Below are 15138 nucleotides of genomic sequence, written 5' to 3' on the forward strand. Positions count from 1 at the left end.
TCTGCCATCAGTGGTTCAATCTGAATTTCGTGAAGCGATGAGAATACTTTTTGTACGCAAAGAAAACAAAAATAACTACTTTATTCAACAATTCGTCCTCCACCGTAGCGCCATTTTGGAGAGTATTCACTGAGGATATTCACTGCGTATGCTGATCTGTGTCAGCCGCACCACACGGATACGCAGTTTTCGTTCAAATCAAAGCGTAAATAAATGTAGAAAACGTATCCGTGTGGTGCGGCTGACACAGACAAGTAAAACAGTATACGCAGTTTACGTTCAGTGGATACTCTCCAAAATGGCGCTACTACAAGCCTCCCGGTTTTCATCCAAAATATCTTAAATTGTGTTCCGAAGACGAACGAAGCTTTTACGGGTTTGGAACGACATGGGGGTAAGTGATTAATGACAAATTTTTCATTTTGGGGTGGAGTAACCCTTTAAGGAGAAAGCAATATTATGGATAGAAGACTCATATTTTAGCTTGAAGCAACTGTTTGAAAATGTATTACAAACATGCAGCTTAGTTTACAAGATGTTAATTGATGAACTGGACTTGTGTGGAATACTTGTGGATTACAGTGATGTTTTTTATCAGCTGTTTGGACTCTCATTCTGACGGCACCCATTCACTGCAGAGGATCTATTGGAGAGCAAGTGATATAATGCTGCATTTCTGCAGATCTGTTCCAATGAACAAACTCATCTATCTTGGATGGCCTGAGGGTGAGTAAATTTTGAGGGGAACTATTCCTTTAAGCTTATTTGTAGGAACATTCCGATTTCAATAAAAAAAGGAACACTGTATACTGTATTTTAATGTAAATGAAAAACATGATACAGAGCAAATAATAAATAGTCCAGATGAACCTAATATCAAAAGAAAAAACAAACAAACAAGAAATGATATTTTGTGTGGAAAAAAATTGAGCCTATTTGTAGGGCCATTAAGTTTTTTTATTGTTACATTATTTTCATGATAATGAGGCATTTTTATGATAATTCTCATTACTATAATGCGAAATGACTTTTGTTCATATAACCTAATGGCGTCAAGACGTTAGTCATATTGCCATATTGAATCATTCCTTTGACTTGTTTTTGTTGCTTTGAGACAGTAAAATCTGATGCTACGACATGAATCGTATGTAAGATGGCGCCGACGCTGATGGCTGCCTCCGTGGCGTGCTCCGCAGTTGTTTTTATGTTTTTGAACGCCGGATTCAGAACGCCGTTGCCAAGCATCCATCTGGCAAATCTCCGCTCTCTACCCAACAAAACGGACGAACTTCTTCTGCTCTCCCGGACAAATAAGGATTTTTCAAACTCTGCTGCTCTGTGTTTCACGGAAACCTGGCTGAAAGACGCCATTCCGGACAGCGCGTTGAGTCTGCCGGGCTTTCAGCTGTTTAGAGCAGATCGCGACGCAGAATCAACGGGGAAATCGCGCGGCGGCGGGACATGCTTTTACATCAATGAGAGGTGGTGTACAGATGTAACTGTGTTAAAGAAGATGTGCTGTTCAGATCTAGAAGTGCTCTTCATTAACTGTAAGCCGTTCTATTCGCCGCGGGAGTTTTGCTCGTTCATTCTCGTAAGTGTGTACATTCCTCCGCAAGCACACGTGAGCTCCGCTTTACAGAAACTCGCTGATAAGATCACAGACACAAAACAACAACACCCGGACTCTGTGGCACCCATTCACTGCAGAGGATCTATTGGAGAGCAAGTGATATAATGCTGCATTTCTGCAGATCTGTTCCAATGAACAAACTCATCTATCTTGGATGGCCTGAGGGTGAGTAAATTTTGAGGGGAACTATTCCTTTAAGCTTATTTGTAGGAACATTCCGATTTCAATAAAAAAAGGAACACTGTATACTGTATTTTAATGTAAATGAAAAACATGATACAGAGCAAATAATAAATAGTCCAGATGAACCTAATATCAAAAGAAAAAACAAACAAACAAGAAATGATATTTTGTGTGGAAAAAAATTGAGCCTATTTGTAGGGCCATTAAGTTTTTTTATTGTTACATTATTTTCATGATAATGAGGCATTTTTATGATAATTCTCATTACTATAATGCGAAATGACTTTTGTTCATATAACCTAATGGCGTCAAGACGTTAGTCATATTGCCATATTGAATCATTCCTTTGACTTGTTTTTGTTGCTTTGAGACAGTAAAATCTGATGCTACGACATGAATCGTATGTAAGATGGCGCCGACGCTGATGGCTGCCTCCGTGGCGTGCTCCGCAGTTGTTTTTATGTTTTTGAACGCCGGATTCAGAATGCCGTTGCCAAGCATCCATCTGGCAAATCTCCGCTCTCTACCCAACAAAACGGACGAACTTCTTCTGCTCTCCCGGACAAATAAGGATTTTTCAAACTCTGCTGCTCTGTGTTTCACGGAAACCTGGCTGAAAGACGCCATTCCGGACAGCGCGTTGAGTCTGCCGGTGTGTAAACATACCTGGCAATAAAGCTCATTCTGATCCCCTGATAAAACATTTTTGATAATGTAGTAATGACAATGAGATTTTCAGCTTCACTGTCATGAAAACAATGTTACAATGCAAAAATGTAATGGTGCTCCAAATAGGCTTTTTTTTTCTTAATTGCAAAATAATAATTAAAAAAAATCTTGGTTTGGGGGTGAAATATGTCCCCAACCTGTCATTGACAGCAATGAGATTCACTCCATAAAATTGCAAATGAAGTAGTAGAAAATGGTTTGACTCACAGATTCTTGGTTTTCTTCTTTTTGACACCAGTTTTTCCTGTGTCGCATTTACAGTTTGGCTTGCCACAAACCTGTGGAAGAGTTACAAACGACGTATTTTGAATGAAACTAAATTCAGCTACTAATTCAATTATTTTCGAATGTGTATCATCGAGTTTTTAAACAAAAGACATATTTGACCATATTTAATTCTAGTGACATCAAATAAATCGTGGTATTTGTAATTTAATACAGACGAATTTGTACACACCCTCCTTCCAGTGAAGAGCAGACAGATCTGGTGGATGGATCCTCCGTTCTTGGTGAGCTCTTTCCTCAGGGTCTGTGGCGAGGGAACCGCCCAGCGCTCCGAAGGTTCCCGCTTGGCCTCTATGCAGTCGATGGCCTGATCGGAGATGAAGCGAGGAGACCGAGGCTCCTGCAGCAAACTGCCCTCGCTGTGCGTCCGTCTGTGGAGGGACCTCTGCACACACAAGCCCCCGCTCTGCTGCCCACTGCTAGGAGATGACTCCACCATACTCCTCCGCTTCAGAAAGCCTTCATCGCTGTCCTCATCATCTTCCTCCTCATCATCATCGTCAGTCGACGGTGAGGTCAAAGCATCTGCGTTGAAGGAGCGATCCAGGCACAGCCTAGGAATGACTAGAGGTGAGGAAGATGACGATGAAGATGTGAGTCTGGCGCCAATGCTGATGGTCTCGGAAGCGCTCTCGCCCTCCCCCTGCTCCCTTTTCTCCAGTTCTGACTCTTGGCCACCTCCTTTCACAACCTTCTGTCTGTCCTTCCAGATCTCGGAGGTCTCCAGGTATTGAGGTTTGCAGGCGTCTCGAGAGGTCGGAGCGGTTTGGTTGGCGTCTCCAGTGCTGCAGTGCAGGTCTGGGTAGGAGAGCCGCTGAGCTGGAGAGCTGCAGTTGGTTCTTCTCATGATGGGCGATGCAGAGGGGCATGATGGGGAACAGGGCTCAGACACACTGTGAGGGCTGAAGCCGAGCAGACCCAGATCAGCAGCCTGTTCAGCTGCTTTTGGTTCCAGCATCTGTCAATACACAATTGAAATCAACATTTTACAAATGGCTCTGGATTTAACAATTGCCAACTGCTGTATGGCTATAAAGACTGAAGAAAAGCTGTTGATGAAAAACATGAATACCATTTTGCACAAACAATAGCATAAAAAGAAGCTCTCCGCTCTTGACACTTGTGTATCCAATGTAAAATCACTAAAGCATAGTCTTAAATGTATGTACATAAAAATAATGTATTTTTAAGTAAATGAAAAACAAGATACATAGCAAATAATAAATACATTTTATTAACATTATTAAAAATTTACTGTATTTAAAATAATTTATACACATAATTATATATACATTTACATACCTTAAGTAAATGGGGAAAACACAGAATTATGCATCATTAAAACTGCAACTGAATTATAGCCTATGCCAAGTCATTTAGTAAATAATTAAATTCATTCACAAACACTGTAAATAAATCATTGCTCATCATTTAAAAAGCCACACTTCCCATCATGTTTGATTTAAAAAATACATTAATTCAATTCAATTCAAGTTTACTTGTATAGCGCTTTTCACGATACAAATCGTTGCAAATCAGCTTTACAGAAAAGTTTACGTTTCTACATTATATTTAGGAGTAGGTTATTAGTGGTGACTTTGGCAGAATTGTATAGTAAGAATCATGCAGTTAGTTACAAATTACATGTAATCAAACAGACGGTGAACACTATTAACTGCAATGATTATATGTTGCGATTAAACTTTGCAATTGCAATTAAATGTTGCGATTAAGCAAAATTTGGTCGTTTTATATGTTGTTGCAGGGTTAGCATCAGAGATATCAAACATGAATTGCAATCAATTTTGTCATGTTATTTGTTTATTTTATTTATTTATTTACTGGGGTAAAACTGATTCCCAGCAAACACTGTTATTAGAATGGCTTAAAAAATCTTGATATTGGGTTTTTCTTATTTTAGACTAAATAGATTAAAATAAGAAAATAATTGTTTTGAAAATACTGTTATTATTTTTACACATATATCAAGTCAACCGAATGTAAGAGCTAAAAGCTTAAGAAAAGTAGAAACAATATAAAACCAACTACCTAAATAAATAAACTACATTATGAATGAATAAATGAAAAAAGAAAAAAAAAAAGAGAACACATCAACTCTGCAATACTCCATTATATTCAGTACTGTTTTCTAATGTACCGGGGGGACAGGTAGAGAGGAAATGGAAAGGCAGAAAAAGAAAATGAAAGAGAAAAAAACATGAAAATTGTATTTTATGTCTCCCTATCTTAGAGGAAAAGGGTAATGTATTCATGCGCCCTACACATCTAATCAGTTCATAAAGTAGTTTGCTGGCAGTGCGACTGACAGCTCTGCTGCTCTTTAAAGACACAGCACAGAAGATCTGATACAAGGAGGCAAACAAAAATGACTGATATGAGTAGATAGAATGCCAGAAGTCCTATATGATGCTCACTCAAGTATATGGTAAACACTTTGTGCAATAACCAAGATCATTAGATAATAACATAAAATATTTTACTTTTCAACTTCAACACTATAGTCACGTTTTATATCTTGTTAAGATACAATGCATTTTCAAACTTAAATATTTCAAAATTCATACATCCAACATTTACACACACACACAGCTTTATGCCAATCAGATCACACTGAAGGTGCTATAGATGAAAAAACACTATTTCCCACCAGTCACACTGCAAAAGCACAAGGCACACACAGAACATGCAGAAAGCAACATGTAAATGACCTCACCTTCGTAATGTTTTATCCTTACAAGCAAGTAATGTAGTCCTCCATCATACTAGCATGCATTACAACAGCCCTGTTTTCTCTCTCTCTACACTCTCTTTCTCTCTCCCTCTCTTTCACGCCGCTACATGCGCGTGTCTGTTTGTGCTAGTCTGATGATGATGTCGCTGCTCTCCTGAGGTCACTCGCCCACCGAGTGGAGAAAGTGAGAGAGAGCATGAATAAGAAACAGAGGAATAAACATTATGCTTAACTCGTACGTGCACTGTATGAAGTGGAGCGAGCATCTGTCACATTACAGTCTGCTGAAGATGATCACAAAATCATAATTGGCCGTATTTACGTTCTTAAAGACTCCATGAACTCAAAATAAATTTTGTGGTATTTAGTAGTGGTCTTTTAGCTTCAAAACCATTTATATGCTCCTGTACTCCCAAATGTTGATGAAAATGACTTTGTTTTACTCATTTAAAATTTACAGTTTACAGGGAAAACACTACACAGTTGCACTACACAGATTTTTATCCAATCAGATTCTCTCTAGCATCTCTACCGTCTAGCAAATCACGGTTCATGACTCTGACTTATTAAACTCACTTGCATTTTGTTTTTTACAAAATATCTGTCTACAGCAGGAGTCGGCAACCCGCGGCTCTTTCACCCCTCCGTGGTGGCTCCCTGTAGCATGGAGATTGGTAGCATGGGCATAGAATACGCGGGAGACGTGTTCCCCAGACTTTCAATAAAACCTAAACTCTTCCCTTGCACTTTTTTCGGGCAAGTGTGTTCACGCAGACGTTTTCAAGTGCCAGTGTGAATAAATTTAGATTCAAATTAAAAGAGATAAGATAGTCACATCGTTTTGGATACGTTTTATTCGTATCCAAAAACGTTGTGAACGTTGCTCAACACTCTCCTGCAGTGTATGTTTCATTCATACTCGAAGCCGGAGGGCGCTCTCGCACAGAAAGTCCAAAACGGACTTATAGAAGTAGTAATAACTTTTGACCTGCAGGAAATCCAAAGGCATCCAGCGATCGCTGTAGCTAAGCTGAATAACAAGCATAAACCATAACTAATGAAACGTGAAGACAATAAACAATTGCGACAATATATGATTTATGTGTGTTTTTCAAGTCTTCTCCAGGTAATAAAGTATATGAATGATACAGTGCTAACTGACATAACATATATTACAGTACAGAAGCTATAAAATATATTTATATAAGGACTTATTATTTAAAAATGGAAAAAGTGTTTGTAGCATATAAAACAATCATAATCATAAAACTGTAATTAGGAAAATATGTATCAAAAATATTATAGAATATAAATTATTGGTTATTGTCCAGCAGTGTATTTTATTTCTTAGCCAGTTAAAAGTAAGACATAAGAAAAAGTTACATAAATAGACAAACATACATAAATATTATTATTATTATTACATTTGACATTTCTGTCCCCCTCACTTCTGAAATTATTGCTACGCCCCTGCCCTGTAACATAACTGAATATAAAACTTTAGCTATATGCTGTGTTATCTTCATTTTAGGGATCAAATAGGTTTTGTGGCTCCACATGAATTTTATTCAGTGGGAAAGGGGCCAAAATGGCTCTTTTGATGTTGAAGGTTGCAGACCCCTGGTCTACAGTGTCTACAAATATATATATATATATATATATATACACAACCAATTACCAAGCAATGCTTAATTTTGTTCAGTCTGTGGTGTAAAAAATGAAGAATTTTTGGGTATAATATGTCACAGTTCACTTTATTTTGTTATCATCACTTACATAGATGAACTATAGTGTCCTGCACCCACTAGTAAAAAAAATTAAAAAATGATATCTGGTGTCTGAATAATTTTTTGTTTGACTGTATATTTTGTTTGCACAATCTTTTATAAAAACTGCAATAATTTGCTCCACCTCTGAAACGATTTTCCTTTTCAGCCGATGTAATCAAAACCTTTTATTTTCAACCTCTGCCCTGCAACCACATAGACTTTTCTTGAACCAATCAGTTCCTAATGGATAAAAAGAAGTACCGTCCTACATTTTTTTTTCATTGAATATCCCGTTTCACTAAGGATACCTCACATTACAGAAGCATAATATGTTTCATGCTAACTTTATAGAAAGAGCAAGAGAGAGAAATTAAATACAGATAAAGCTCTTGAAATTCAAGGTCATTTTGCAGATGTGAGTCCTGTATATAAAGCCCTACCTCTCCTGAGCGATAATACTCCATAACTGCTTAAGAAATACAGACATGATGCTGTGGTTAAAAGCAAGACCCAAGTGGGTGTTTTTGCGAGCGAGTGCGCTTGTGTTTGATTTAGTACCTGGTCAGGGACTATTCTGTCCCTCAGGGCGAGCTGCTTGTCAATATTGTCTCTCAGACACTGAACGACCCTCCTCTTCTGCTCGGATGAAAAGGCTTCCAGGCTGAACAGACATTCGGTCCTCTGCAGAGACACACAAAGCCACATTGAGGGAGTGATTATGAAATAATGTGTGTGTGTGTGTGTGAGAAAAAGGACAGAATTACACATCACAGTCTTATTAATCTGAGGAACAAGAAGGACTCAAACATTTTTATAATGCGAGGATGTTCCACCTATACAAGACCATCTCTCTAAAGAAACCTCAGTGTCATGCGCTGTTATGCAGGAGAACGGCATATGAGAGATGCAATCATACTCACTCACACATTCATGTCAATGTGTGTGTGTGTATGTGTGAGGTGTTGTCAGGGAGATGGGCAGATGGCTGGGTCGATGACTGTGTTTGCTCGAGTGAGAAGGCTACGTCTTTCAGGCACGTTTACTCTCGAGAGAAAGAGCAGCTTTTAAGGCTCTAATATGTGATGTAAACCCCAGACACAAGAGGCCCTCCATTTAACAGCCGCACAACATTTACATCCTGTAAATGTTTACCACAGGGCCATCCTGTCGGGTCAACGCTTCGATAGGAAACACATACATCGCACGTGATTTGTAGTGCAGAGCACAGTGTTAAGCATGATGTGCTGTGAGCAGAGATCTGCGCTGAACGAGTGGGTCGGTGGTTAGATGCAGGATCTCACCTCTATCCAGTAGGAGATGTACAGCCGCAGTTTGTCTGCAGGAACTGGAGAGAAGAAGACAGAAGTGTGAATTTCTTCATCCCGAGGCTGTCAGGGTTTTTTTTTTCTAACTCTGGGGGATGTGAACACCCACATGTACTCAGATATATGTCACCCATATGTGCACTGCATAAACAGAGTGCTATTCAAATGTACTTAAAACAAGGACTATAAGACATTACAAGGATATGTTCAGATTTTTATATTTATAAAAACTTTGGTAACACTTCACAATAAGGTGTCATTTGTTAACATGAGTTAATGTATTAACTAACATGAACACACAATGAACAATGCATTTATTACAGTATTTATTTATCTTTGTTAATGTTAGTTAATAAAAATACAATCATTCATTGTTAGTTCATGTTAGCTCACAGTGCATTAACTAATGTTAACAAACACAACTTGTGATTTTAATAATGTGTTAGTAAATGCTGAAATTAGCATTAACTAAAATTAATGAATGCTGTAGAAGTATTGTTCATTCTTAGTTCATGTTAACTAATGTTGTTAACTAATGTTAACTAATGAACCTTCTTGTAAAGTGTTACCAAAACTTCATATTTACATGAACATTGTTTTCATTAATTGAAATATAGCTGAAATAAAATAAAATATAAATATTAGATGAAAAACTTAAACTTAAAAATGTAAAAATAGAAATGTTGCCTCAGCTTAGTTTAAATCGAAACACTAAAGTTCTGAAAAACTAAAACTGAAATTAAAATAAGTTAAAGCTAAAACAAACATGTAAAAAGCACATAACAAAATTACTAAAATTTAATAAACACTATAATAGTATATAAATAATACTAAATATAAGGGTCAATTTTTCGAAATTGAGATTTATACATCATCTGAAATCTGAATAAATAAGCTTTCCATTGATGTATGATTTGTTAGGACAATATTTGGATAGGACAATATTTGGCTGAGATACAACTATTTGAAAATCTGGAATCTGAGGGTGCAAAAAAATCTAAAATATAATATAATATTTATATCTATAAAAAAATTAGGTAACATTTAAAGGGGTCCTATTATGCTTTTTCACTTTTTCAAATTTAGTTAGTCTGTAATGTTGCTGTTTGAGCATAAAAAACGATCTGCAAAGTTACAAAGCTCAAAGTCCACTTCAAAAGGAGATATTTTATTTAACACCCAGCTAACCAATTACAGCACATTTCGTATTTCAGAAGGCGGGCTTTCATTTGATACAGGAACTATTCGAGACGTTCATGCCAGACTGGGGAGAGAGGTGTTGTAATAATGTAAAATATGTCAAAAATAATGTGTTTTTCGAACAACCTAGTATGAGAGCCTGTTCTAGTACACCCCCAAAACAAAATCAAGACTTTGTAAAAGAGCATAATAGGACCCCTTTAAAGCCTTTATGTATAACACATTATATAGGGTTATTATAATGCATTATAATTATTCATAATGTGCGTTGTAATACATTATTTCTTGCCATAGATAATTATAACCATATTTAAAATGCATAGTGTAACAATGAATTGATGAGCGTTATAATGCATTAACTGTGTTTACAAGTAATAATGAGATTGTACAATGCATTATACGGTGCATTACAAGCCATAATTATCGCATTAAAACTACTTTTAAAATGCATTATACATAAAGGCTTTAAGTAAATTGTTACCAAAAATTATATATATTAAATAGTTTCTGGGAGGGGTAGAGTAAGCTAAAATCCTATTCCTGTTGGTCCTGGGAAGCCAATATTGTGATATTTGGCCCCTCTCTGCACGTTTTGACCCGTTTTTTTCCAATAATGGACTTTAACTGCAAAGTCAAGTGCCTCGCCTATACAACTAACTTCATATCCGAAAGGACAAAGGTCAGCACAGTGATGGCTATTTCAGAAAAAGAGATGTCAAATAAAGGCTGAAGATAGAATTGCCCTCTGTGCCACATGCTGCAGTATTTCTGTTCTCAGGAAGGTAAAGAATACACTGTCCCGCCCGCCCTGCTTATAATGGGCCATACCGGAGACACGGCCATTGTTCCCAGCAGACACAGAGAGTGAGGAGAGCTACGCTCTCATGACACACACATACTCATTCCCACAGTCCTGACGCCTCCTTCCTGACTATCGTTACTAACACACAGTCACAAATAACACAGGGTGGACCTTCTTTAACATCCCCTCTACTCTAAACAATCAACCCAGAGAGATGATACACAGATAGACTGAATCAGTAAGACAGACTGACAGATTGATAGAGTGATAAACAGACTGACAGACAGCTAGCTAGATATCTAGATGGATGGAAAGATGGATAGACAGACAGACAGACTTCAGGATGTTTATCTTAAGCAGATGTAAACCAGGCAATAGCACTGCCTTTGCTCTCACTCTAAAACGCAGCAACACATTGCAGGGCTCAACAACAAGAATAGCTGGATGGCCCAGGGCCAGTTTAAGAGTTTTGCGATAGCTGACAGAAATAAAACTTGTTCTGTCAGGCCAAAGCTGCATTGTCACTATGTTTGTTGATCATGCACATGTGCTTTATGTTCCTTGCAAACTTATCTGTGATGTATTAAACATTGTTTATTTGAATACTGCTCATTTAAATATCCCATAGATGCCAATTTTTTTTGTGATGGATAATAAGCATCGAACAAACCAGTCATGATTTGCACATTATGCCATATGTTTTCCAGTGAAAGTATATGTGCATGCTTTTTTAAAATCTTGTATAGCTTTTATCCAGCAACATTATTGTAATGGTATTATTAAGAGCATAATAAATAAGTATTTCTTTTTAAAGACAATTATTTTTGAAGAAAATTATTATTTTAAAGACACATATGTACCGGACGAATACAGTGTTATTTTAATTACTGTATGAACTTCTCAGTGAGTGGAATGTAATTTACTCATAAATTATAAAGTATTAAAATATTGATATACAGGCAGCTCGGGGAGCCATGGCAGATCAGACAGTTCAGGAGGCCATGGCGGAGCAGGCAGTTCAGAAGGCCATGGCCCCGATCCAGAACAGAGAGTGGAGCGTGGCGTCGTCCAGCGCTGTACTCGCGGCGATCCCGCAAAACTCCCATGCATACTCCACGAAAGGGAGATCTTGGTGGGCAAGGGCGGAGAAGCGAGCGGCTACTTCCATGCCGCGGGGAGAAACAATCAGAAAAACGCCGCTTACTTTTCTGTCTAGGTTGAGTCTTCTGTCACGGTACGATGGAGGGAAACAAGGTGACGAGGAGATGACTTCCACAAAATAGACTTTTAAAAAAGAAACCAAAGGAAATGAACACTAACATCAGGAGAACAAACATGGAATGACGTTTAGACTTGACAAAGAAACATTGGGCAGACTACACATTAAATACAAGACTTAACAAGGGACTAAATTAAACACACCTGAATCAAATAAACAAACACAGGTGGAGACTAAAGAACTCATAATGAAATAAGGAGGACAGGAACATAACCAAATATGGGCATAAGGAAACACGAGGGAGAACTAGGAGCACATAGGGAGGAAAACAACAACAAAACGGGAACACAAGTCTGACACTAATATTATATATATATTATTATATATATAGCATATTATATATATATATATATATATATATATATATACAGTGGGTACTTCAAGACACATGAAAGCCCGCATGGAGTTTGCTAAAAAACATCTGAAGGACTCCAAGATGGTGAGAAATAAGATTCTCTGGTCTGATGAGACCAAGATATAACTTTTTGGCCTTAATTCTAAGCGGTATGTGTGGAGAAAACCAGGCACCTGTCCAATACAGTCCCAACAGTGAAGCATGGTGGTGGCAGCATCATGCTGTGGGGGTGTTTTTCAGCTGCAGGGACAGGACGACTGGTTGCAATTGAGGGAAAGATGAATGCGGCCAAGTACAGGGATATCCTGGATGAAAACCTTCTCCAGAGTGCTCAGGACCTCAGACTGGAACTAAGGTTTACCTTCCAACAAGACAATGACCCTAAGCACACAGCTAAAATAACGAAGGAGTGGCTTCACAACAACTCTGTGACTGTTCTTGAATGGCCCAGCCAGAGCCCTGACTTAAACCCAATTGAGCATCTCTGGAGAGACCTAAAAATGGCTGTCCACCTACGTTTACCATCCAACCTGACAGAACTGGAGTGGATCTGCAAGAGGGAATGGCAGAGGATCCCCAAATCCAGTGGATATAACCTTGTTGCATCTTTCCCAAAAAGACTCATGGCTGTGTTAGATCAAAAGGGTGCTTCTACTAAATACTGAGGAAAGGGTCTGAATACTTAGGACCATGTGATGTTTCAGTTTTTCTTTTTTAATAAATCTGCAAAAATGTCAACAATTCTGTGTTTTTCTGTCAATATGGGGTGCTGTGTGTACATTAATGAGGAAAAAAAATTAACTTAAATGATTTTAGCAAATGGCTGCAATATAACAAAGAGTGAAAAATTTAAGGGGGTCTGAATACTTTCCGTACCCACTGTATATATATATATATATATATGCTATATATCATATATTATGATGCATAATATGTATACACAATTTTCAAACATGCACAGTAAAAAAAAAATAAAACAATATGCAGTACTCCAAAAACAGCTATCATAGCTGGACAAAAAACATAATACAAAGTCTTCTACACAGAGTTAGTGGAAAATAGTACATACCGTCCTGCAGCTGTATCTCATGGAGATAAAGTGGACTCTGTAGAACATTACAGCGGCCCGGTTCATCTTCCCTGGTCAACAGCATCAGATCTGTGTAGATGAACACTGTAGCCTATAGAGGGCGATACAGACAACAATCAGAACCACACTGAAACATCTCCGTTTGACCTTCTTATGTCACACTCACTCAGCTTCTACCAAGTGAAGACAAACATAATTCTTTATAATGGAAAACATGAGCCTTGATCTTTTACTATTTGTAGCGTTCATTTAGACTGGAGAGCAGAGGTATAATGAATTGTCCTTTACTCAATGGTTTGAATAATATTACACACCTGTAACACCCATTAAAGTTACGATGAATCAGGTAAAGTCAAGTTAAGGTCATTAGGAAAAGGAAAAGCTCTGATTCCCACACAGAAAGCAGCAGGCTGGTTGCGCTGCTTTGCCTTTCATGGCGACCATTGCCCAGGCTTGGAATTAGGCCAGTTTAATAAAAGCAGCTGATCTAAATCACAGGCAAACACACACACGCTCGTTCTAGGACACTGGAGGAATGTGTTTAGTGATGTACAGCTCATCCTTCTTAAACACTCTGATCTTTAGAAACTCTTGACTGCATTACTCAAACAGGTCTCTTGGCAAAATTGAGGTCAGCTGGCATGCAGACGGGGGCCCTGCGAGAGAGCACAAAGGATGTGACAGACTCTCAAAGGGAATCGCTATAGATACGAAGTCGGTTTTGGAGGCTATTGTGGCACAATATTGCTCATGCTGAGGAAGCCGAGGTCATGTTATTCCCAAACTGCAGGTTTCCTTTAAAGCTGCAGCAGAAAGAAATCACGGATCAAGGTATCTGCTTCCACGCTATGTGGAGCAGATATTTTGTGTCAGGCATTACTGTCAACGAGACAAATATTCCTGTAGTTCCCAAACGATCGTTCAGTGAAATGGATCTAATAGAAAAGGTAGTGTTTCGTCCATCTCGAGAAAACATCAGGGTCACCGGACTAGCAGGCTTTTAGAGGGGTATCATGAGAACGAGCTCAAATCTGACCGAACAAAATAGTCAATTCTCCTGAAAGGGGACACCAGCTCTAGGTCACCTTCAGAGCCCACAAACAAGACATTACAAGAATCGCTTCTGCATATTTGAGCCAAGACGAGATGTTTTAGACAGTATGTCTCTCAAGCTAGATTCCTGGAACCAGATCAAGGACTTGCTTAAAAGGATCTAAACGTCATCAATAGTTAAACTAAATGTAAAAACATTACATGTTTTGGACATGACAATGCAATCTGCATTGAATGTTAGCAGATTCATCAAATATAAAATAATAATAACAAAGCCATCACATAGCTTAAAGGGATAGTTCACCCAAAATATGAAAATTCTGTCATCATTTACAGAATTTCTTTCTTCTGCTGAACACAAAAGATGATATTTTGAAGAATGTTGGTAACCAAACAATTGACGGTAGCCATTGCCTTCCATATAATTTTTTTTCCCATAGCATGAAAGTCAACTGTTTGGTTACCAACATTTTCAAAATATCTTCTCATACAGTTTTGAAGGGTGAGTAAATGATGACAGAATTGCTTTTTCAATGTATGGAAAAGAGCAGCAAAAACATTCTGCTAAACTTCTCTTTATGTTTCATGGTAGATAGTAAATCATGATTTTTCAATGCTTTTCATTTTTGGATAAACTAGCCAATTCCCTTTAATATCTTAATTGTTTCTCTAACAGAGCAATG

General features: G+C 37.9%; 1 protein-coding gene across 1 annotated transcript in view; it reads right to left on the reverse strand.

The window, feature by feature from the left end:
- LOC107740809 (regulator of G-protein signaling 3-like) overlaps positions 1 to 15138 on the reverse strand; it is a 42756-nt gene that overhangs the window by 19054 nt on the left and 8564 nt on the right. The window contains exons 8-12 of the mRNA XM_016553323.1: positions 13382 to 13493; positions 8653 to 8696; positions 7910 to 8032; positions 3003 to 3788; positions 2753 to 2823 (exon numbers count right to left, since the gene is read on the reverse strand). Coding sequence (XP_016408809.1) covers positions 2753 to 2823; positions 3003 to 3788; positions 7910 to 8032; positions 8653 to 8696; positions 13382 to 13493 — 1136 coding nt within the window. The remainder of the gene's footprint in view (positions 1 to 2752; positions 2824 to 3002; positions 3789 to 7909; positions 8033 to 8652; positions 8697 to 13381; positions 13494 to 15138) is intronic.

The sequence above is a fragment of the Sinocyclocheilus rhinocerous genome, unplaced genomic scaffold (assembly GCF_001515625.1).
Source record: "Sinocyclocheilus rhinocerous isolate Xijiao unplaced genomic scaffold, SAMN03320098_v1.1 scaffold2330, whole genome shotgun sequence".
NCBI classification, from domain to species: Eukaryota; Metazoa; Chordata; class Actinopteri; order Cypriniformes; family Cyprinidae; genus Sinocyclocheilus; species Sinocyclocheilus rhinocerous.